General features: G+C 41.6%; 3 protein-coding genes across 3 annotated transcripts in view; 2 read left to right on the top strand and 1 right to left on the bottom strand.

The window, feature by feature from the left end:
* The first annotated feature begins 2,001 nt into the window (after positions 1-2,001).
* Positions 2,002-9,677, top strand: POLG2 (DNA polymerase gamma 2, accessory subunit). The gene is made up of 9 exons (XM_009822271.2): positions 2,002-2,548; positions 2,972-3,098; positions 3,247-3,352; positions 3,741-3,914; positions 4,954-5,094; positions 5,956-6,036; positions 6,642-6,742; positions 7,664-7,779; positions 9,652-9,677. The coding sequence occupies exons 1-9, from the start codon at positions 2,002-2,004 to the stop codon at positions 9,675-9,677; spliced, it is 1,419 nt and encodes a 472-aa protein (XP_009820573.2).
* A 258-nt stretch (positions 9,678-9,935) lies between these two features.
* Positions 9,936-14,214, bottom strand: MILR1 (mast cell immunoglobulin like receptor 1). Its single transcript, XM_009822270.2, has 7 exons — positions 14,181-14,214; positions 14,047-14,091; positions 12,905-13,192; positions 12,291-12,575; positions 11,655-11,768; positions 11,109-11,198; positions 9,936-10,018 (listed from the first exon to the last, which is right to left on the bottom strand). The coding sequence occupies exons 1-7, from the start codon at positions 14,212-14,214 to the stop codon at positions 9,936-9,938; spliced, it is 939 nt and encodes a 312-aa protein (XP_009820572.2).
* Positions 14,215-21,125: 6,911 nt separating this feature from the next.
* The window catches only part of PECAM1 (platelet and endothelial cell adhesion molecule 1), a 35,323-nt gene continuing 33,590 nt past the window's right edge, over positions 21,126-22,858 (top strand). Inside the window, exon 1 of the mRNA XM_059828240.1 lies at positions 21,126-21,165. Coding sequence (XP_059684223.1) covers positions 21,126-21,165 — 40 coding nt within the window. The remainder of the gene's footprint in view (positions 21,166-22,858) is intronic.

Here is a 22,858-nt window from a genome sequence, read left to right as displayed (position 1 = left end):
TATGTAGGTTACCCTGAACCGAAGTCAGACTTTCTTTTACACTTCAGATGTTCTTGCTGGTCTCTGCTTAGCTCTTGGTGGTTTTCCTCTGAGGCTCAGCTTGTGATGTTCTTAACCACAGCCTAATCTGCCTCTTAACTATGTATTTCTGCCTTTTCTGTTGAGTTCTATTGGGTGACAGTACTTTCATGATCATTCACTGTTGCTATGAGAACTTCAGCAGGAGTCCTGAAATACTACCACACTTGCGTCTAGAACTGCAGTTGGCAATGTGGAAAGTCTTTTTAATTGGCTTTGCAACATTCCCCTTGCCCAGTGCCATCGGTGTTGGAGACAAGGAAGTAGATCGTTATTTATCTTTAAGATACGACATGTTAATTGCTAAGTTTCCAGGTCAGTTGCCTGAAACAAACTGCGTGGAAAGCTTGTTTTTGTTTAAAAACTTCATACTGAAAAAGGTAGATGTAGAAAACTAGCTTGTGAATTAAAATTGGTAGACTGGGGTCTTTAACAGTGGATGCAAAGAACAAATAGCCTCTTTCTCCCTTAAGAGGGGAGATGGCACCAGCCAGATTTGTTAAAGTGAAACCCAGGGAAGTGTTTGCAAGTCATACTGCTTGAAAATGCTTTGGAAACTTAACTGGGAGATCGTGGGAAGAAATGCACCTTGTGACTTCGGTATGGGTTTTTCAAGGTTGTAGATTCTCCGTGGACTTAAGTGTAATTATGTGGCCAAATCAGCTGCCTTTAGAAGCTGAAGTAATTTTAAACTTGGACTCAAAAGTTCTGTCTTGCTTTTAGACATGTGGTGTGCATTACTGGAGTGCTATTTCTGAGGGGTCTGATTATTTAAATGGTAGACACAACTCTGGAAAACAGGACCACGCCTTGAATTTTTTCACCTTGCAGCGGTTCCAAATGACCATCATCAAGGGGAAGTGTTCCTTGAGGGGGAAGGGTCTTGCTCAGCGTAGGGTGGGTACTCCTTTTAGCATTTGCATGTAAAATGATGACAAACGAGCTCTGCTAAATAGCTTTGACAGTATTATTGGAGATACTCTGGTAGAATTGAGCTGATGGCAAATCCGCTTTAGAAATAAAATTGTAACTGGCAGTACTCTTGCACCTAGGAGTAGCAACTCCTCCAGCTGACCCAGTGGCCTACTAACGCCTCGTCTTCCCAATGCTGCCTGTCCCCTGGCCCGTGGGACTGGGTTGTGCAGCGGAGACCCCGTGCTGAGATCATTCCAACTCACGGGGGCTTAGCACTCATGAATTTGTCATGACAGCCAGCTCGCAGAATGGTTCCTCCTCCCTTAAGCTCCACCTTCTGGCACCGGTACAAAACGGTGATTAAGCACGTATGGAAATTTCCACTGCAGCCGCGAACTTGAGCAGAGTTGGCGAGCGGGGGTGCGTCGGCCCGCCCTGCTCGCAGGAGGCTCTGCTTTCTGCTTGGAAAGCCTTAGCGTTGCTTCAGCCCATACTGCTCTGATGAGGCCCGTGTGGGCTTTCCCCCCAGAAATCTCCCTGTGCAGCTCTAAAGAGCTTTGTGTCCCCCGGACCGGGAAGCGCCGGGCCGCCTTCCCCCCCTCAGCCCACACACTAGTGCCGGGGAGCTCCGGGCTGCCGTGTCCGAAAGGGGGGGGGCCACACGCTGCCTCCTGACCCATGCCGCCTCGGCCGCGGGAAGGCCGGGGTCCTGGCTGCCGTGGCCGGGCCGAAGGACGCCAAATACCGGCAGCAGCTGAGGGCGCGCCGCGCCTCAGGCGAGCGGCGGCCCCCGGAGAGGGGAGGCGGGAAGCGGGAAGGGGCAGCGCCCTGACGGGGCGGCCCGACGGCGGAGTGCCAACGCGCATGCGCAGCCGTCGTGTCCCCGCTCGCTCCTGACAGGCCACGCGCTAGCTCCGCTTCCTGTGCGCGCGGGATGTGGCGCATGCGCAGTGCCCGCACCGTCGGCGTTCCCCCCCCTCGCCATGAGGGCGGAGGGAAGCGAAGAAGATGGCGCTGGGCTGCCGCCAAGGGGGCCGGTGGTGCGGCTGCGCTCCCTTGGGGCGGCCCGTGCTGAGGCGGCGGTCGCCCTTCGCGCGGGTCGCGGAAGGGGAGGAGGCCGGGCCCCTGGCGCGGCCCTACGGGGCGGCGGCCGGCGGCGATGAGGCGGCGCGCGGGGAGGAGCTGCTCGAGCTGTGCTGGCGGCGGCACTTCCTGCGGGGCGGCGCGGAGCCGCGGCCGGCGCTGCCCTGGCGCGCCTACCTCAGCGGCTGCCACCCGGGCTTCGGGCCGCTGGGCGTGGCGCTGCGGGGCAACCTGGCGGCTCAGTGGTGGGACTCGGCGCTGGCTTTCCGGGAGCAGGTGTTCGCCGTGGATTCCCCGCTCCACGGCCCGCCCGCCGCCGGCGCTCCGCGGCCCGGGCAGGGTCTCCGGCTGCTGCACTCGGAGACGCTGCGCGAAGCCCTCCAGGGAAGGGGCTGTAGGCAGGAGCCGGGCGGTCCGTCTCTGGAGGAAGTGCTAGGGAGCGCGGGGATGCTGCGTGAGAGCCTCCTTCCCGGTAGGTCCCTCGTCCGTCACCGCAGGGGTGAGGGGGCTCTCCGGGCAGCCTGGACGCCTGCTCGCGTTTTTCTTGCTGGGAGTGAAGCAGCTGCGTTTAAGGGAATTTTCCAGTTGTGTTAGTGCGCTGGGAAAGCTGTGAGTTTGTGTCCTTTTCAAGGACCCGAGCAGCATTGAATGCCGAAGTGCGCATCGGATGCTTTCCCTTGTAATGAGGGGAAAGGCACGTTAAAATCACAGTTGCCAAAGTTCCCGGAGTAATCTGGCTACAGACTGCTGAGCTAATCTCTGCAAAACATTAATGCTAGTGGGACTGCACATGTAAACAGCATGTGTATCATATGTGCTGCATTCACTCTCAGTAGAATTAAAAATTTAAAATTTTTCCGGTGGCTACTAAAATTAGTGATTTGTGTCTTGACAGGTGCTTTGGCGCAATATGTTAGCTGCTTAGAATTGGTGAACAAAAGACTGCCGTGTGGCCTCGCTCAAATCGGAGTGTGCTTTCACTCTATTCCAAAAAGCGAACAACACAACAAAAATCTTAGAAGGTAGAGTAAGAGAGGGGTTAATCCCTTTTCATGCTTAAACCAACTGTTTGCACTTGTTTCACTTTTGGATTATTTTTGAATGCTGTCTCTTGCTTTTTCCCTGTTATTTTTGAAGGAGTTAACTTGCTGACCTTGCTATTGTTTAAAGAATAGGCGAAAGGACCACGTCTTTGCTTACATGGTTTAGCTCTCCCAGAACTGCAGGACAGTGGCTCGATTACTGGTTACGCCAGAGACTCCAATGGTGGAGAAAGGTAATGGCAGCGTACCCATGGGAAATCTTGGCCTGCTCTTTTACCTCTCAGAGTGAGGGGGGAATAGACATCCTGATCGGTTTCATGGCGTCACATTGCTTGCCTATTCTTGTCACTAAAATACATGTATTTCTTGTGAGAAACCAAAAAACCTACTTTTCATGACAAGTAGTTGAGTAGTTTACAACATGACTTGCAGAAAGGCAAAGGTTTTGTGTTTGTAATTGATTTAAGATCAAAATGCTGTAAAACAACAAAGAGATTTGGGCTGTAATTCATAAAAACCTCTTGCTGAAAATCACAGACTTCAGCTTGCATGGCAGACTTGATTTTTGTAGTTAATACAGCATGCACAGTAGCGATCACCTCTTGTATCTTTAATTTTCAGTTTGCAGTTGGCCCATCTAACTTCAGCAGCAGTGACTTTCAGGATGAAGAAGGAAGAAGAGGATTTAATTTACATTACAGCTTTCCTTGGGGAACAGAAACAATAGAAACATTGAAGAACCTTGGTGATACTGAACTGTTACAGATGTATCCAGGGGATAGTTCAAAATTACTTGTAAGCTTTACTATATTAAAAATCTTTTTTGATAAAGATAACAACGTGTGAGAGAAACAGTTTCTTTGCTGGTCCAGTTGCTTAGCATGTGACTATCTTTTTATTCTTTTGTTGTAAAAGCAGTACAATTGATACTCTGCAGTCAGACCTTCGTTTCCAAAAGCAGATAAAATACTGTGGGTTGGATTTTTTGCAAGGAGTTAGTTCTTTGAAATTAGAAATGAGCTGTATTGACATGACAGCTGTTGTCAGTTACATAGCCTTTACCTGTATCTGTGAGTAGATGTCAAGACAAACTCAGGCAGTGTTTTGCAGTGTTAAGTTCACATCAAAAAGAACCTGTAAATGTGTTTTCTTTCTGTACCTTGTCCCGTTCCATAGATGTAGAATTATATGTGGGCTAATGGATTATAAATACTGCAAATGGCTTTATAAGAAGTTACCACACTCAGAAGGGAGAAGGCACCAGAGGGAAACATTTCCACTGAATATATTGGAGAGGGCTAAACTTCTAGCAAATGGCAATGTTTGAACAGCTAAAACGAGAGTAACTTGGTATCATACCAGTAAATCGCAACCGTCTCCTTCTCGTGGCAGTCCTGTCTGTCTTTCCTGGTTTTGCAGCTTATTTCTACACAGAAGGCAGAAGACTGTAATGTAACCTACAAAACTGTGGGTTACGTAGCGATTTCTCAGAATATGGGAACAGATCCTTGTGGTCACTTGGAAGTAATCTACAAACCTCCAAAAGAAAATGCGGAGTTTCAAGTGTATTGGCCATAGATTTAAATTTATGATCAGAGAGGCAGGAGAAGAAAATAATCCCATCCTGCTCTGATCTTCTGCTTTCCCCAGTCTTACAATCTTATCTAGTTACTGTTACACTTTTAAGATTGCTGGTAACTTTTTAAAATGTATGTCTGATTGTATTTTAAATGTAATAAGGGTGCTTGAGCTCAATGCCTCACTATAAAGTAAACAAAAGACCCTTTGGGACAGTATTTGAGGTATCGCTTTGTGGGTTTTTTTTTCTCTTCAGGGCCGAGATGGAAGGAAGAATGTTATTCCTCATGTTCTGTCTGTGAGTGGAAATCTGGACCAAGGAGCATTAGCATATCTCTTTGATTCTCTACAGCTAGCTGAGAATCCATTAACAAAAAAGAAAAATTCACAGAGAAAGGTAACTTTCTGTAGAAAGTGTAAGGAAGAATGGATGATGGAAGGCAGGGGCAGGTCTAAGTACAAAACCCACAGACAATGTGGTAAATTCAAGCATGGAAATATCTCCCTTCTCCACATCTCCAGCCACTGTTCCCTTCCCCAAAAGGTGCAGACAGAACGCTTTTCACTGGTAGCGATAGGCTGGCCTCATGGGACTGCCTTTTCACCCACATATGCAATTTTTCTCTCATTCTAAGGTCATCTTTCCCGTTTTACCTTCTTTCTCTGTGATGAGAAGGTAGGTTCTTGCCGTGCTAGTGATGAAGAAGTTGAGAGGAATAGGAATGTAGCTGCTGTGCCTGGGAAAGGGGAGTTTGTCTCTTCTAGTAGCATTTGAAGGTTGCTGAGAAGAGTAGAAAAAGTGGGTCATGGGTGGTAGTGGGGAATTTCCCCAAGCACCATCCTTATTCCCACTTCTACCCTGGTTTTCTGGAGTTAGAGTGCTAGCTTTCAGACAGCACTTGTTAATCAAACAGCCGTTTGGTCTTGAAGAACAGGCAGTAGATGGGATGGTAACTGTCTGCTTGGCTGTCTCTGGTCACTTTGGCTCCATTAAAGATGACGGAGCTCTGCTAACAAAACTTCAACTCTCTTCTGGGGCTCAGCCGAAAGGGAATACTTTCTGCCATGCTAACCTAGCTGGCATGCGTGCTAGTTACATGAAATACAGCTTGCTTCTAATTCAGGATTTTGTGTTACGAGATAATTTTGCATGTTTAGAACCTTAATTTCAGTGAAAAAACCGTAATATTTCCTAGGTCTGTTTAGAATTTCACACTATATACATTTAGTAATACGTTGCTTTCTGTAAAATTATTAGGTACTTAAGCTTCACCCTTGTTTAGCACCTCTTAAAGTGGCCTTGGATGTAGGAAAAGGTCCAACAACAGAGCTGAGACAGGTATGTTGTAAGAAAGTATTTTAATTTTGAGCATTGACTTTCCATGTAACCTTCTGTCACAGTTCAGACACTGTTTACATTGGGGAAAATCATACTGCTACTTTGATTCTGGGAGATTCATGCTTGTACAGATTTCACAGTGCTTCAACTATGCAGCTTGTGAGTCACAGCCGAAGGAGTACACTGCAGGCAGTGGGTAGTAGATGCCTTCCTTGCGTTAACGCGCTGCTTTTAGTACTATTAATTACAACTAGAGTTGATATTTGTTCCATGCCAAATTAAGGAAGATAAATAACACAATCCCTCTCAGTTTCTTAATCTTTCAGAATTATTTTAACGCATCTTCAGAAGGATTTTTAAAAAGTTTTTAAGTCGGTCATTAAACCAGTCACCACAGAAAGGAGGAAACTTACATTGTCATGTTTTTAAATAGAAATGGAGATTTAATTGCCAAGCTGCTTTCTACTTTGAGATTATTTCAGCCAGAAAATTAACACTGGCTAGGAATGCTAATACCACACATACAGGAGTTTTAATGGTTTCTTTGTGTAGGATTTCAAACCCTCAAAGCCTGTCTGTTAACTTTTGTTTTTAAATAAACACAGGTTTGTCAAGGATTGTTCAATGAACTGTCAGAAAATAGAATTTCTGTATGGCCCGGTTATCTTGAAACCATGCAGGTATCTCTGGAACAGCTTTATACAAAGTAAGGAGAAACAGTCTTTTGTAAGTTAAACTATGAAGGTGAAAGATGACTTTCTGTGGACTAGCGAAAATATGCCTGTTTTCAGTAAGAAGTCATCGAGTGCAGTAGCCACATGACTGAAGGCATGTATCCCGAACTATAAACTTGGATTCAGTTAGTTTTATTACGAAGAGCAATGTCAGTTCATTTTTAAAATTAAGTGAAGTATAAGCCTTTCACATGTTATTGTTGTTTCTCTGGAACTGTGAAATGCCTTTTAGAGACTCTCCTATTGAAAATAAATTTCTTAAGTCATAAGCTTGCAGAACTGTTTCCCACCCTCAACCCCATTTTTGCATCTGGACTGGTTCTGTGTTTCATTCTGAAGTACTATTGCAAATAGCACGCTGTGTCTAGTCTTGAACTTAAAAGTTCTTCAAGTCTGGAATGATTACCATGAGTGTATGTGATGGAATTATTTGTGCAGTTGAAAACAGCTATTCCAGTTGAGGGCTTTATATATGATGTGAGTGAATTTTCAGGAGTGAATTTTGAGCGTATCGTTGCTTATGTCAATGGACCTTGAGCATATTGGTGAATATTTTTTCTCCCCAGAGAAAATAAATACGACTATTTGTTCATGTGCAGTAGTCTTCAAAGTCTGGCTATTAAATAGGAGAAGATAGATATATTCTGCTTCTACAAAAATACTCATGTAATAGGTCACTGAATAACATTATTTTTGTGTACTAAAGTAACTAAATAATGTAAAGAAATGTAATCGGGAAAGCAAGCAATGGCAACAAGAAAACTGGTATCTTCACACTGGACTTAGTGCAGTATAGCAAAAATAAAGATTTACAGCTTATGGTCATTTGTACATAACTTATCTGAATTTTTTGTACACCAAAAGCAGTAACAGCTGTGCTCTTTTCTTTGCAGGTACGATGAGATGAGTGTTCTTTTCACGGTCTTGGTAACTGATGCCACTCTAGAGAATGGAGTGGTCCAGCTGAGAAGCAGAGACACCACCATGAAGGAAATGATGCACGTTTCTAGGTTGAAGGACTTTTTAACTAAGTATGTAACATCAGCCAAAAACATGTGAACTTAAATTTGTTGAATAAAAGGAATTTCTTAAACACCTGTGCCTGAACATGCTTCTACAGTGTCATGGACTCAGTGGTTTCTCTGCAAATAGTTCTGCTAAAACTTGGTGGTGCATCTGTTTTCTGTCAAATCTAGACCATTTAGGTCTTCCAGGTTACCTTGAAAAGAGGGAAGAGACAAACTTGTCCCTTGTTAGCAGGGCTAACCCTATTCTCTTTCATGTCTTCTGTTTTACTATCTTAACCTAAAAATTCATCTTTCATCTGTGTCTTGCTGGTCTCTGCTGGAAAATGGTATTTTATATAAAAGACTTCCGAGTCTTAAATGTTTTAATAACATCAGTAAGTATCTTTCTACTACCTGTTTGTAGGAATGTATTTTAATCACATCGCCTCAGTTCTTCAGTATTTAAGCTACTTCATCGTGCACTCGATAAACATAAAAATCAGAAATACATTATTGAGTAACAGAGGAAATAGAAGAAATAAATTGTAAACAGTTTTTGACAAGCATTTTTGTGGACAAAAATGTCTGTACATAGAAAATGGTGGAAAAAGACTAGTGTGTGAACATATTCATCCTATACCTAAGTGTTGTAGTCAAAATCAGATACAAGAGTTTGTATAGATAAGAAATTGAGTGATTCTGGGCTTCTGTAGATTTACGATGCGTGTACAGCTGGTTAAGTCCTGTATTAAAGTGCGATAAGCTGTATGCAGCAAGGCATGCAGCCACGGATAGTCATCAATGTCATGAAACACAAGAACTTGCCTTAAAAATTTCTTCTATTAATGTGGTGCTTATTTAACTATAAATGGGTTATTTGTAACGGCTATACACTAAAGAATATTAATTGATGCATAGTGTAATTATGGTAGACATAATGCAAGGTTAGCATAGTGTGGCTGTGTGACTTACTGAACTTAAGGAATTCTACGTAAGCTGGCTATGGAATGCCATGAAAACAACCCAGAAACATCTAAGAAACAGCCTATAGCAGGATGCAGAATTTGTTTTGGAGTTAAATGTCCCAAAAGTTAATTTTAGCATCCTATCCCTACTCTTGAGAGCTGAAGTAATGTTGAACTGAGAAATTGCCATCCTTGCTGCTAGGAAACAGCAGGTATAGGGGACAAATATAGATCCTCTAGCCTGTGCCTAAGAGGACAGCCCAGCTGGGATATTTATTTTTTTTAATACTTGACCAAAGCCTTTTGATTATCTTATGTTTGCATACAACCCAGTTTCTACTTCAGGAGAATCGTTAAATGTACTGGAACTTGGGTCTGGGTGAAAGCTTTACATCATTTATGCCTTTCTCTTTATTTATCAGTTGCGTATAATGCCAGACTACATATTGTGTCCAGCAGGATCTTACCTGACAGTGATTGCATTGTTTTGTTTCGCTTTGGTTTTTATGGTGCTATTTGGGCAATAAGCTGCTTTTTGTCTAATGGGATTGCTGTTTGGGTCTTTGTTAATTCCAATTTTTATCTGTTCTGCTTTTTCTCTTAAACTGAAGTCCCTAGAGATTATGGCTTGGGGATTTTGCTTGCTAGTAGAGACGAAGCTATATTGTCTGTCTACTAAGTAATTAGGCCAGGAAACTAGTATCTAAACATCATCTCTTTCTGTGCAGGCTTGGTGGTACTTATCAAATCTGAGGACTGAAAGATTCTTTAAAAATACGTGATTAAGTTAATCGCAAAAGAGATCTTACCTTGTATTCAATCTCTGATGAGGACCTTTGAATAGACTGTAGCACATGCCCTCTTTTCTGCTAAAAACCAGAATACCATAATTCATAATTCCTTTTTTTGGTATGGATACACAGCAGAAGAATTAATATACCATTCGTAACTTGGTCACTAATAACATCTCCTTGGTTTCATAATGAGGCTGTTGAATTTTGGGTCATAGTATGGTGATAGCCGCTTTATTTGTGTTTTTTGTTTGCTTTTTTCCCCTCAAAAAAGTCTTAATGTTATTTTAATTTCTCCATAGTAAGTAAGCTGTTTCAGTATGTAACTGTTACTATCTAAACCTGGCCTCCCCCCAGCAAAATCCTCCAAAAACATATTTGTGCACATCAGATGTTCCAATATTATAGCTTGAGGTTTTTACCTTTTTCATCTTCTCTTCTAATAACAGAAAAGTTGACGTATTCTTCTTCTGGTTTAGCAGGCTCTGGATTAAAGATGATGAACAGCAGTTAATACAAGAGACTGACCGGTTTGGGGTTTGTTTGTTTTGTTGGTTTTTTTTTTTAATAATCTTGAAACAAAGCAGCAAGATTCCATATTGAATCTGCCATGTTTTCTGTAGCGTTCATGGGCCTTACCAGAGCTATTGTCGCTGTCCTTGCAGGCTATGTGGGTAGAACACTGATTGATACCTGGCATGAGCAGCTGCACAGAGCACTGAGCTAAAACAGCAGAGCAGCTAGAGTTCTACCTGTCTAGTATATGAACAGGAAGGCAGATTTGTTTGGAGAGAGTAATTCCCTTTTTGATATTTAGAAACAGGAAACATAATGCTTTTGCTGTTGGTTTGTTTTGGGGGTTTCTTTTTCCCTTGAAAATATTGACATTCAAGTATAAGGCAAATGTAGAAAACTACAAGTTAATAGCATCGTGGCTTTCATGTCTTCATTATTGTGTATTTTCTGCAATTGAAGTTGTACAACATCTTAACATAGGTCAGTTGCTTTGTTGCCTAGTGTTACTTCATAATTTTAGTTTGAACTGACTTGAGTTTTGTCAAAGTTAAGAAACATGGAATAAAGAACTATTGTGTACTGAACAATTTTGAACAGAATGCAGAAGCTGTGTAAGTTTTATCTTGCTACAACTTACACATAGCCCGCTTTTGTCTTAGTAAATGGGCACTGCACCTTTGAGTTACTTACTTTCAATTTTCTTTTTCTCTCTAATGGCTATTTCAATTCTCACCATGAGTTGCCAAATGCAATTCTTCATTTTACTTCTGTTTACAGTAGATTTTTGTATAGAACTTCATTTAACCAGTTGCAGGTTTGGCTGCGTGGCTGACAGGTAGTGCCAAATGTGGATCTTGAGGGACTTCAAATAATGCCTCTGCCAGGCATGGTCAGTAGGAGTATTAGCTTACCTACTGACTGGTAGTAGGTGTCTCCTTCCACTGTTTTGCAGTACCTGAAGAAATTTGCCCATACTAGCTCCAAATAGTGTAATAGCATTCTTCAACCAAACTCCCACAAGTAAATTTCATGATTGCATGGGGAGTAACATGAACTTACCAATCTCTGTGTATATGACGTAGTTTTCAGACTTGTCTGTATTCATTGCGGAAGTAAGACCAGTTGAGGACCTAGTAGACTTAGATTTTCCTGCAAATTGTAAAAGAAAAACAAACACATGCCTATATACATATATCAGTTTTTCTTAGAGGGAAATAAAAAGATCCATGATATTTTTTGAATACTTGGAGATCTCAGATAATATTATTTTCATGATAAATATTAGTCCTTAACCAAGGGCATTTTTAATAGAATTTCCTTTCTTTACTAAGAACAATGAGGTCCAATTCCTTCCAACATTTACGTGCATTAAATTAGATGTTGCTTTGCTTCCTCCATCCCAGATCTGCCATCTAAAACATAGCTCTGAGGTTTTGCTTTGTCAATGGCTTGTTAAGTTGGCTATGCTGGTTAAGAGGAGACTTGACAATATCCTAAAATACCAAGAGCATAACTCTACTTGTAACATGATGTTTACACACTAAAATATATTGACAACATAAATGAGCACCTCTGGAAAATGAAACTGACATTCAAATAACTCACTTGCTTTATATGAAGGAATTATGAAAAATGGAATTGCCAGAGCAAATCCTATTATGAATAGTAGCAGGATCAGCCCAAGAGAAATTATCAAGGCCTGAGAATGGCTTCTCTCTTCTGCCAAGAAGAAAAAAAAAAAAGGTGTTTATGCAATGAAATGTTGTTTCATATTCTAAGTATTTTCTGTAAATTAAAATCAAGACTTTGGATTTCTTTCAGCTTTTGGATTAACCGTGGTTAACGTAACTACTCAGGAGAGTCCCAAGTGCACGCTGCCACAGCAGAAGGAAGGGAGCTTGCTGGTGCCAGTAGACTCCCTCTTTCACAGGACCAGAGAGAAAAATGAAACTAAACTCTCCCCAGGTGAGAGCAGGGTCCCAAGGTGGATCAGGGGTCTTTTGTAAAAGTGACTTTTACAGTCATCCTTCATGGTCACTTCAACGTCTATTACTATCTAGGCTGCATGGAATTTTATCTTTTTGCATTAATTTTAAAACATCAAATTATTTTTTTTGTTGTAAAAATTATATTTTGAACATTACATTGCAGGAACAAAATTTCTGGCTAAAAAACTCGCATTGTTACAACATACTGAATTTTGTGTTTATTGACAGTGTAAAATGTTTCACCCATGCCTACCTGCTAATGTAAAGTTGAAACTGTTGCTGTATTTTGTATTATTGCGAAAGCTATTTTCAGCTCTGCATTTATAGGTTCCAAAGTCACTAGAGGAATTGATAAACAGAGAAATCACAGCTGCTTCCCTCTTCTGCATCTTCACTGGGGGAGAGATGCTTTGTCTTCCTTTGAAGAATGTGTATGTGATAGGAAGGGAACCGTTCTCTGAGAGACAAGACAGGGTCACATTCTGGCCTTTCTTTGCTTGAGAGGTGGGTGAGCTCAGCACTGGTTTGGAAATTGGCTCTGTAAAAGGAAAACTGAAAAGACTGCATCACTGGGTACAGGACAAGCTCCAAAGCAAGACTCGGAGTTAAGCAGTAACACTGGCAAATGAAATGGGCATCAAGGATGGAGGGCTCAGTGAGCCAGATTAGAATAGCACTGCTGACTCCTGAGGAAATAATAGCCATTTGCAGTAAAGTTCAGCTCCGCAATCAAGACAGGCGCACACTGCAGTCCAAAACAGGACCTGCCACAAACAAAACCCTGACTCCTGCTGCTGCAGATACGTAGCCATGCCTGACGCAATGTGCCTCTAAAAATGTGCTGAGGAGGTATATAGCAAGACATACCTACAAGGGTGAAGTTGAGACTGTTGCTGTATTTGCCGCCACTGGAGACGTTATTCTCAGCTTTGCATTTGTATTCACTCACATCACTGGCAGAGTTGATAGTCAAGTTAAATAAACCAGGGGTCAAGTCTGGCCTATTTAAAGTGGATACCTTCTGACTGCATTTAAACAATGTGTATCTGACAGGTGGAGATCCAGAGTCTGAGTAGCAGGAGAGGGTCACGTTCTGGTTCATCACTACATTCGAAGTCCCCTGAACAGGTATGAGCCTGGGATTGGACAGCATCTCTGGAAAGAAGAAACTTCTGAGTGAGTTCACTGCACCTATCATCCAAGAAACTCTCAGATTTTCCCCAAAATGTGTTGAGGACCAGGGTACACTTATTTCTGTTGAAACAGGGGGGTTTATTTTTTTCCGCCTCTGGTAGCAGGCATCACAGCTTTGTATTTTTCAAAATCAGTATGCAGCATCAAACACTTGATGAAAAATGCGTGTCTTCATAAAAAAGAGAGCATATACACACAAAGCCAACAGATGTATCCAGATGAACCAACAAAAATACTTTTGAACTACAGCCTCAATGAAAATAATAGAGGTATAAAAGATAAATATAAATATTACGGGGTGATAATTGTAGGAGAAATTAACCTTATATGTTAGTTGAGAGGTAGCATGGGAACCTGAAAGTAAAAGCAGTGTTTTGTTTGTGGCCGTATGTAAACAGGTAGACTTAACCTTGCGTAAGTAGATTGAACTTTTGAATAGTAGCAGCTGGAGCCTTGATGGTCTATCAAATCAGATTGCTTTTATGAGATCATGCAAATAAATTTGTAAGAAAAACTTGTAATGCCCTTTCATAGAAAATGGTAATAAACTAGTCATAACTAAGATAAATTATGACACTTCTAGAGGGGAAAAAATATGTTTTAACAACTTAAAGCAGTTTTGACTGTACATACAAGTCAGCAAGGTCAGCAAAGCGACAGTTAACTTTCTATACAAAGTTGTAAACTGCCTCACTGCACAGACAGGGGTGAAAGATTTAATTTTACATTAAAGTTTTGGACATTTTTAAATCCCTCCCCCATTTTTTAACAGTTTATTTCAGCACATATCCCAAAACTAACAAAAGAGAACCTACCTTTGCCATTTGCAGTAGTTTTCTGAATCTGCTGAGACATTTGAACTAAGAGAAGAAAAGAAAGCTTTCAGACAAGAAACAATGGTTCTTGCTTAGAAGATTTGTAATATGTAAGAAGTATGTCTTTGGCTTACGGTAGGAAAACAGTAGAATTGTGAGAAAAAACATTTTCTTCATACTGAGCAAGACAGCTGGTGGAGTTACACTAATGAGATCTTTGAGGAGTGGCTCTAGGAGTTGAGGAAGTCCTAAATATGGAAACAGTGCTGATCTTTACTGACGTTTGTGTAAAGACTTTTGCCGTATTCCGCTTACATTTAGCCTACGGCAGACAGAGCAGTGGGCAGAAGAAAACGCTGTGGAGTCAGGAAGAGCAGTTTGGGATACGCCTAAATGTTACATAGGGTAGTTCTAAGATGTAGTTGACATAATCGGCAGTCTTCCATGTGAGAGAGCTGTGCGGTAGAACCATGCGGCCGTGCCCTATACAAGACTACATCATTTTTCTAGCACTGTTCTTACAAGAGAATGAGCTTGCTGATTTATATCAAAAACAGCCACACATTTGCTAGAGATAATGCAAGCGATAGTATGGCTAAGACTAAGGGAGTATCTGGTACTGGGTTTTTTTTAGCAGCAATATAATTTTTTTAAATTTGTCCAGAAAAAAAGAGTATCAAATCTATAGACATTTTAAGATGCTAATAAATATTTATAGCTAGCCGGCTTGTTAAGGAAATATTTTTGTCAAACTTCAAATATGAATATGTGAGGAAGTGAGATCTTGTACTAGAAGGTACAAATCTCATCACGAACTTGAGTTCAACACCACTGCAGAAACAATTTTGATGACTAGTTTGATCCTCTAATCAGTAATACAAAGCTAGATCATTACTGTTACAGCAAGTAGATGTTCTTTACTTGTCATCCTCTGGGCAAAGTAAGTGTAATCTTCAGCTATACATGGGCAATGCCTTCTGAAGAACTCCAGGCCCTGTTGTACGTGAAGGGTAACTACTTATACGGAGAATGCCTTAGAAGTGGTGTTGTGATCCTTGCCTTATTTCTTTGTCTCAGTTTTTGGGGGTAACAAAACAAGGCCCTACGAGTCTGTCCTCTCCTCCTGTGTAGTACAGAACCCCCCCCCAAGCCTGATTTGTTGCAGCATTGTAAAGTTCCCTCACAGAATTTTGTGTGCAACTTCCTTCCTCCTTGGTTTGTTGTTTTAATTTTTTTTTTTTAATTTTTTTTGAAGACAACCTCCACCCTGCCCTCACAAATGTTTCTTATGTGGAAATGCTGACAACTAACCACAAGACTGGCATATTTTTTTGCAGCTGGCAGGAAGCATGTATAAAAATGCAGCTGTCAGGTGAACAACTGGGAGGGTTTGTGCGTTTTCCTGTCGTGGGAGCCTGTTCGTTGCCAGAAAACCACAAAGAAGTCCTTAAGACGCTCGCGGCCAGCTGACGGCGGCGGAGAGGTGTCCCGAAAGCTGAGGCGGAGCCCGGCGCCACACCCTCCCGCCGGGCGGGGGGCGCGGCCGGCCCGGGGCAGCCGCCGGGAGGCTCTGAGGGGCTGTGGCGCGAAGCCCGCGCGCAGCCGCCCGCCGCCTCCGTCGGTCCCGCCGGCGGCTTCGGGGCCCTCGCGGCGCTCCACTCGTGCCTGCGGGCGGTGAGGCGGCCTGGACGGCCCTCCCTTCCCCCTGAGGCGCGGGCAGGGCGGCCTGGCCCGGTGTGTGAAGGCGGGAGGGGCTGTGGGCTGCCGTCCGCCTCCCATACAGCTGACGGCTGGCTGTGGAGAGCGCCTGGAGCCCTTAAGCCGCCGGGCGCCTCTTACTCCTCCTGCCCTGTGAAGCCCCTGAGGGGCGGGCTGACATCGCTCACCCGGAACTGAACGCTTTACTTTTTCTAAGCTGATTAATTTTGTGTGTGTGTGTGTAATGGCAAATAGTTACTGTGGGCAGTGAATCTGTCTGTACCTTTTACAAAAGAGAAGTTTAGTTGTCACCAGGGTCTCTCACGTGCAGCAGCTTTAGCTGGTGTGTGTGCAGAGCTTGGTTGCTCCCTCAGGATGCGTGGCCTGGGTACCCAGGGAAGACAAGTGCTGGTTCAGAGCACTGGTTTCTGTTTGGGAAGTGAGGAGAGCTCTTCCAGAACTGTTTATGCCTTTCTTGGCTGGTCTGGACTCCACCAAGCAGCCCTGCTCTCTCTCTTACCTTGGGTGGAGAACTTGTAGGTCAGCGCATCTATGCCCTCAATGTTTGTTTTGGGTTTTGTTTTGTTTGTTTTGTTTTGTTTTCCTTTAAATTTGTGTTTAGGGGCTGAAGTAGGAGGGAATATGTTTTCCTTGGCATGTCCCATTCATCTCAACTGGAAGAACTGCGTTGCATTAACTGTCCAATACTTACGCCTAGCTGTTTCATCTTCTCAAATATCTGTTTACTTTTCAACTTTTATAATTGCTTTGCAAAGCATTAATAGAGACACTTCCTATGCAAACAGATTTTTGAACCGTTATGACAGGATTTGGTAGCTGAGGCTTACTGGTGACGTTTGTATAAAAGCCAGACTGCAATTGCTCGATCACCACTAGGGGAGTAATAACATGTACTGGTTAGACAATGAGACTTCAGGTGAGGTTCATCGTGTAAATGATTAAGTTATGTTGATATAAAGAAGCTTCCAGGAAAATTTACTTGACTACTCAGTCCTATAGGGCAAGGAAGGGCTGGATGTACTACAATTTTGTTAAAGCATAATCCGACGGACTATGTGTACTCATGGGAGTTGTGCGTGCCAATGATGCATTATTTTTCTCAAGCACTACTCTTGGAATAATGCTTTTCATTTCTGCTGGTTTATGTGAATATAATTGAGATGAGTATTCAACAGATCTGAAGGTGGATAGCATCTTTATGCCAGCTTTGTAAAAGGTTTTAAGGTAGTATTTTTTCCACATGTGCTGGAAGTGTCCCAAATTTAAGAGAATGAGCTTCATTAAATCCTGTAGCATCAGTCTGAGACAAAATGTTACTGTCTTATTTTGCCTTTCAGCAAGGAGAACAGCATCCATATTGTCCATATGGCATCCAGTTGGCCATATTGTCAATGTGAGACAGGGAAAGAAGGCAAAATTAGCCCTTGGCGTTACCTTTCCGTGAGGTTTTGAATGCTGACTTTAACGTTGAATACTAACTAGCTCATTAACCTCTTGAAGAGTGTCCTGGATAGTAGTAAACACAGTTTACTTCTATGTTGATTGGTGTTTTGGCAGAGTTGGCTATTGGCTTTGGACTAATACGATGTTGATCAGTTCAGCATGTATACATAGAGTTCTACAGCATCAGTAAGATATTGTGCGAGCTTGGAGTTCCCTTTTTATTAGATTTACAAGTTTCCTGCCTGGAATTAATGTGATTCTATATGTAGGAAGAACTGAATAAATTTAACAAAAAGTAATGAACAGAAGTCATCCAGCCAAAACAAGTAAGTTAAAAAGTCTGAAAGGTAGATATGTATCACTTGGTGCTGTGACAATATTCTGCCTCAGGCAAGCAGGTGGAAGAGAATAAAAGTCAAACCGAGCTTTCATTCACAGTGTCAATTCCTTGACTTGAGAATGAAAATAGTATGAGAGCATTCTGTAGTAAGGCTGTGAAGGCTTCACACCGTATCTGTCCTATTATAGGCTTCCAGGGAAAGTTGCATGTTTCAGCAGAATTATAAAAGTCATTCCCAGTCCCAGTTTCTCATCCTGAGAGGTCCTCCATTCTGGAAGAGCATCTGCTACTGTAGATGTCTGCAGAAGGCTTTGCTAGAAATCACCATATACTGACAGTTTTGTCTGGTGATGAATTAAATTAAGCACTTCTGTTTTGTCTGCGAAAAGGTTTTACTGATATAGCTAGATCATCACTGAATACCGTATTTTTACACTCCTACTCAAAATGGCTGCGGTGGCAAGTCTGGTGTTTATTTTAACTACTTGGTATTTGACTGTGAGAAGATTGTTTTTCTAGAGGACAAGTAAGAGTAGAAGAGGAAGGGATCTCTTCTATATGCATATTTAAGATATCTTTAAATTTCTTGCAGCGATCCTCAGGTTCTGAATGAGAATTTTAATGTAGTGAATGGTTTTCAATGAACTGCAGGTTGCAAGGAACATGTCAGCAGGTGAAGGGAACTTTTGGGTACCCAGTTTGATTAACATAGCAGCTCCCAGATCCCCCAAAGGTGAAATATTTTTAAATGGTATATCTTCCCCCTGACTCCTCTACCCCTTCCACCCAAAAAAAAGTAAAAAGAGAAAAAATTTTGATGAGACACGTGGGCTACTAATGCATTTCTCTTGGGATAAATTCTGACATCACTGTCTGAAAAGTCTTTCAGACAAATGTGTTCAGGAATTGCTATGAGAAACTACGGGTTGAAAAATAACAAGTACGCTCTTAATCAACCTTCTTTACAAACTCGTAGATGCAATTTTAACAGCTCTTCCTAACCTCTGATGAATTTTTTTTTTTTTAAACTTTGAATACTTAATGCACTAAATTAAAAAAGGGGGGGGGGGGGGGGGGGGAGAAGAAACCTGCCAGGACTATGTCTGTTTTCCAGCCCTTTTCAGACTTTTGGTTGTATACTCTGAGGAGTATCTGCCCCTTGGTGCATCCTAACCAGAAGTTATCAGTAGCAGCAATGGCTGTGTGTGAACACCTGCTGCAGGTCAGGAAGCAGATAAATTCTTCCTCTCGGTTTGTGTAAAGTCTGCTGAAAGATTTTCTGTCAACTTGGATCAGCTTGTTAAGTAACTACCAACTGAATTTTACTTATGAAACTGATGTGGAATAAAGCTTGGAGAATCATCAAGCAATACAAAAACAATGGGAATGTACAGAGAAGGAAAAATATTTGCAGAATTAATCCCTGCTCCAGCCAGAAGGTTCTGACCTTTTCTCTGGCACTGTCCATACTCTGTGATGAATATTATTGTAGAGCTTGAGGCTGGTTTTCTGCTGGATCCAGGAATGCTGGATGTTAAGCAAAACAAGTGCAAATTCTGGTATGTTGCCAGATAAGCACGCTGTGCAATAGTGACACAGTCTGCAATGTCTGTTTCTAATCTCAGGAACTTGTTAACCCAGTAGAAGACAGCAGTTAAAAATGTCCTCAAGGTGTAGAATCAGTCCCTTACGTATGTGAGAGAAAGTTTGCGAGGTGGTATGAGACCACCGCGATCATAATGTAAACCAACAAAGATTTCATACCTCTGAAAGAAAGAATTTCTCTCCTTTTGTATGCATGAATTTCTAAGGTACCTGGAAGGCTGTGCTACATGAAATACAAGTCACAAATTGAGATTCCTTGTGTTCTTTTCAGTGTGACACCATATCAGTAAGGAAGCGTAAAGCCAAATAGTAATAATTAGCTCCTGTTGTATTCAAAAGAAAAATTTCAGTGTGAAAGCCTCAGTGATATTCTCTCATTATCACCTTCCTGCTTCCTTCAGTTGCGTTTCTGGATCTAATTTATATTGCCATTTGGAGGAGGTGTTGGATATCAGGACTCATAATTGCGGAAGGGAACCACACTGTGCTTTGCTGCAGTGGCCATCTCCCAGTAGATGGTGCCATTGTGAAATGCAATTTATTCTGAGAAGCACAGGCTTTCGGCAATCTAGGGTTTCTGTAAATTATAGAACTTCTAGACTTCTGAAAAAAAAAAAAAGTTCATTTCTGTAATGTTCTTTGTAAATATTCAAAAATCCAGGGATAAAATTAATTTTTTATTCTTCTTGAGGGAGGTATAAAGAGACACTTTTAAAATAAAGACAAATGATGCAGGTGCCCTACATTCAAGAGAAGACAATATACCCCAAAAATATATGTAGAACAAACTCGGTTCATTCCCAGTTCCCCAGGGATTTGTCTAGACTTGTGAAAACAGCAGCGTTTGTTATAATTCTATTATCTATGAGTATACTGAAACAGGAAGTGATAATTAAGCAAAATAGTTCACAGTTGTAAGGAGCCAAAACAATTAAACAATTATATGTGTCAGGGATTGGGGGATTAGAAATCAGAGCTGCTTTTCTATTGATTTAGTTATTGGAAAGCTTGTGTTGGCTTCAGTACAGACAGACACAGATCTCTGAATTTTAATAAATTTTAAAATAAAATTTAGAAAATCCCAAATATTTGTAGATACACCTCTATAGCAATTAACTGCTTTTAAAATCAGTGAACTTATACAAGAAATTATGTGGAGCTTCCATTATCAGGGGAAAGATTTGATGACCCCGGAATGTGTTAAGAGAAATGTTTTGTCAGTAAATCAGTGAGATAGATAGAACTTGAAGGCAACACGTGCAGAGACTTCATCTTTTCTGAAGAAAGTGGAACTCCCATCAGGAACTGAGCATTTGAGACCAGAAGACAAAGTTTAGGGGCCCCAGAAGATTCGCTGGAATCAGCATGTGCTCTGTGAGGAAGTAAGATGTCAGTCCTAAAGATCGGCACTGCAGTTAGCTCTTTACTGTCATGCCAGCCGGCTGGAGAGCAAATGAAAACAAACAGCTGAAATGTGGTGTGAACTCCTAGCTTCCTTTCCTGTCGTAAGGGACTGGCTGAAAACATTGTATTTCCAGAGGGAAACATTTGAAAATCTTATTCAGCATTTTGCCCTTAGGAAAATAGGCTTTGCCTCTGATTTTAGGCAAAGGTCTGTTCAGATTACAGAGCTGATGGTTTTTAGGAAATGTCGTATGTAAGCAAGTAGCAGGGGGCCCAGCCAGCAGAAACAGGAATTGTGATTTCCTACATGAGCACAGCTTTAATGTTTAAGGGTCCGATTCATTGAGCAGTAGATTGAATGTAATGATTCCCATAGGTTTCAAAGGGCATTGCATCAGATTATAATGACTATTCTGTCTGCCTCAGAAGGTGTGTTGCATTTTTGAGGTCAATCCTACTTTCCCCAGAAATATAATAGGGACTGAATAGAGTTCTTTATATGATGTATATTAGAATAACTTTGATCTTACGTATTTCAGAAAAACATATTTTAAGAGATTACAGTAAGATGACTGTTAGGAAAATATGCAGCTGTATTACTGGCACAGGTACTTTTAAATTTAAATTCTCTGAGTCTCTCTGATTTCCAGTTTAACAATGGAAGACTGTCTCAAGCCATTCTTTTGTGTTTGAAATGCTTTTCTCCCAAGTTTAATGATATTTTGGCTTAAATTCCTGCAGTTGAATTTACTTCTTGGATTATGGTCAATACCAGCTAGATTTTCCTCTCCAGGGCAATGTTGAGGATTTATCAAGAATATGATAGTGTAATCACCCTGTGAGATCTCATGGAACATCCTTCACTTTGGAGTGACATCTCACAACAGCCTCAGGTTTTGGCACCATTAAACCTTACTCCTGACCTAGTTCATCCTAAAAGCTGGCCTTTCCACCTCAGTCTGAAACTAGCCTGGTTCTTAACCGTATTGGCTCACCCTGAAGGTTATTGGCCCACACCCACTTTCTCCTTCCCTTGCTGTGCCTAAGAGGAGAGCCTTTGTCCCCCCCGTGGGAAAGACTGGTGTGGTTTTGCTGAGCTTTGTATGTTCTGCTGAATTCTTTCATGGGGGAAGGGGGAAATCTCCTTCCTTCCTATTTTTTGTTATCAATAGCAAAAGTTGATCTACCTTTGTTCTCCACCTGCCATGTATCCTCCTCCTCTTTTCCTTTACCTGGCTCTGGAGACCATTGTTGGCAACCAGCCAAACCATCAGTCCTGTGTTGGTGGTGTATTTCAAACAGACTGGATTAAGCAGAACAAATACTATTGCTAGTTAACCAGCTTACTTCTTAGTCATTAACTGCTATGACTATTGTGCCATTCTGTATTCCCTCCCTGCAAAATGGCTAGATAGGTGCTTGTTCATATTGCCAATACATTGTTAAACAGATGAGTATTTCCCTCCTATTTCCTTTTGCAAAATGCCACACTTAGGTGTGTAATACAAGCATAAAAGTACACTTAGAGCTTTAAACTATTGTTTTTTGGGGAAAAATAGAGTTTTCATTAACCCCAGGAGGAAAAAAAAAGGGGGTTCATATAAACAGTGAAGCTTGTGAGAACTGTAGGTCTTATTTATAGACTTCTGTGAATGTATTTAGTACTGTTTTAAGCAGTGTTTTAACAAGCCTAGAAAATGTAACTGGAAGTAAAGGAAAGCATTGGCTCTTTCTACAAAGGAAAGAAACTAAGGGATTAAGAGTTGAGCACTCGATTTCCAAGAATACTTAAATCACTACTTAGGGAGTTCTGGGACACACAACTTAGGAAACACTTTTTGAAGGGCATGATTTCAACTCAATTTATCAAGCCAGTAGACTGAGTCAGTGTTAGGGCTCAAAGGGAATGACTTAAGTCTGACTTAAAAGTGGACTGATAAACTGGGAAAGGAATATCCTGAACAACTGAAAGGTACTGAACATTGAATTCCTAAAAGTTACAGAGTAAATTTTTTCTGGAAAAATGAAATTGATGCTTTAATCTGCCACTTCTGCAATGTCAGATTATTTAAGATTAAAAGCGCATTCATACAAAAAATTATAGTACCAAAGTAAGAAAAGTAGAAGAGGAGCGATAGGGACAGGACAGTATCTCTGTAATCCTCTTGCTTTCCTCGTTCTGCCCATCTCTCCCATTCCCTCTCCATTTAAATATCAAGCAACTGGTCACGGTAATGAGATTTTGGATAATGATTACATCTTACTTTTTTTCAAAACTAGTCTTCAGAACAATTCCACCTA

Source organism: Gavia stellata, chromosome 22 (genome assembly GCF_030936135.1).
Source record: "Gavia stellata isolate bGavSte3 chromosome 22, bGavSte3.hap2, whole genome shotgun sequence".
In the NCBI taxonomy this organism is placed as follows: Eukaryota; Metazoa; Chordata; class Aves; order Gaviiformes; family Gaviidae; genus Gavia; species Gavia stellata.
This window is presented reverse-complemented; position numbering and strand designations above follow the sequence as displayed.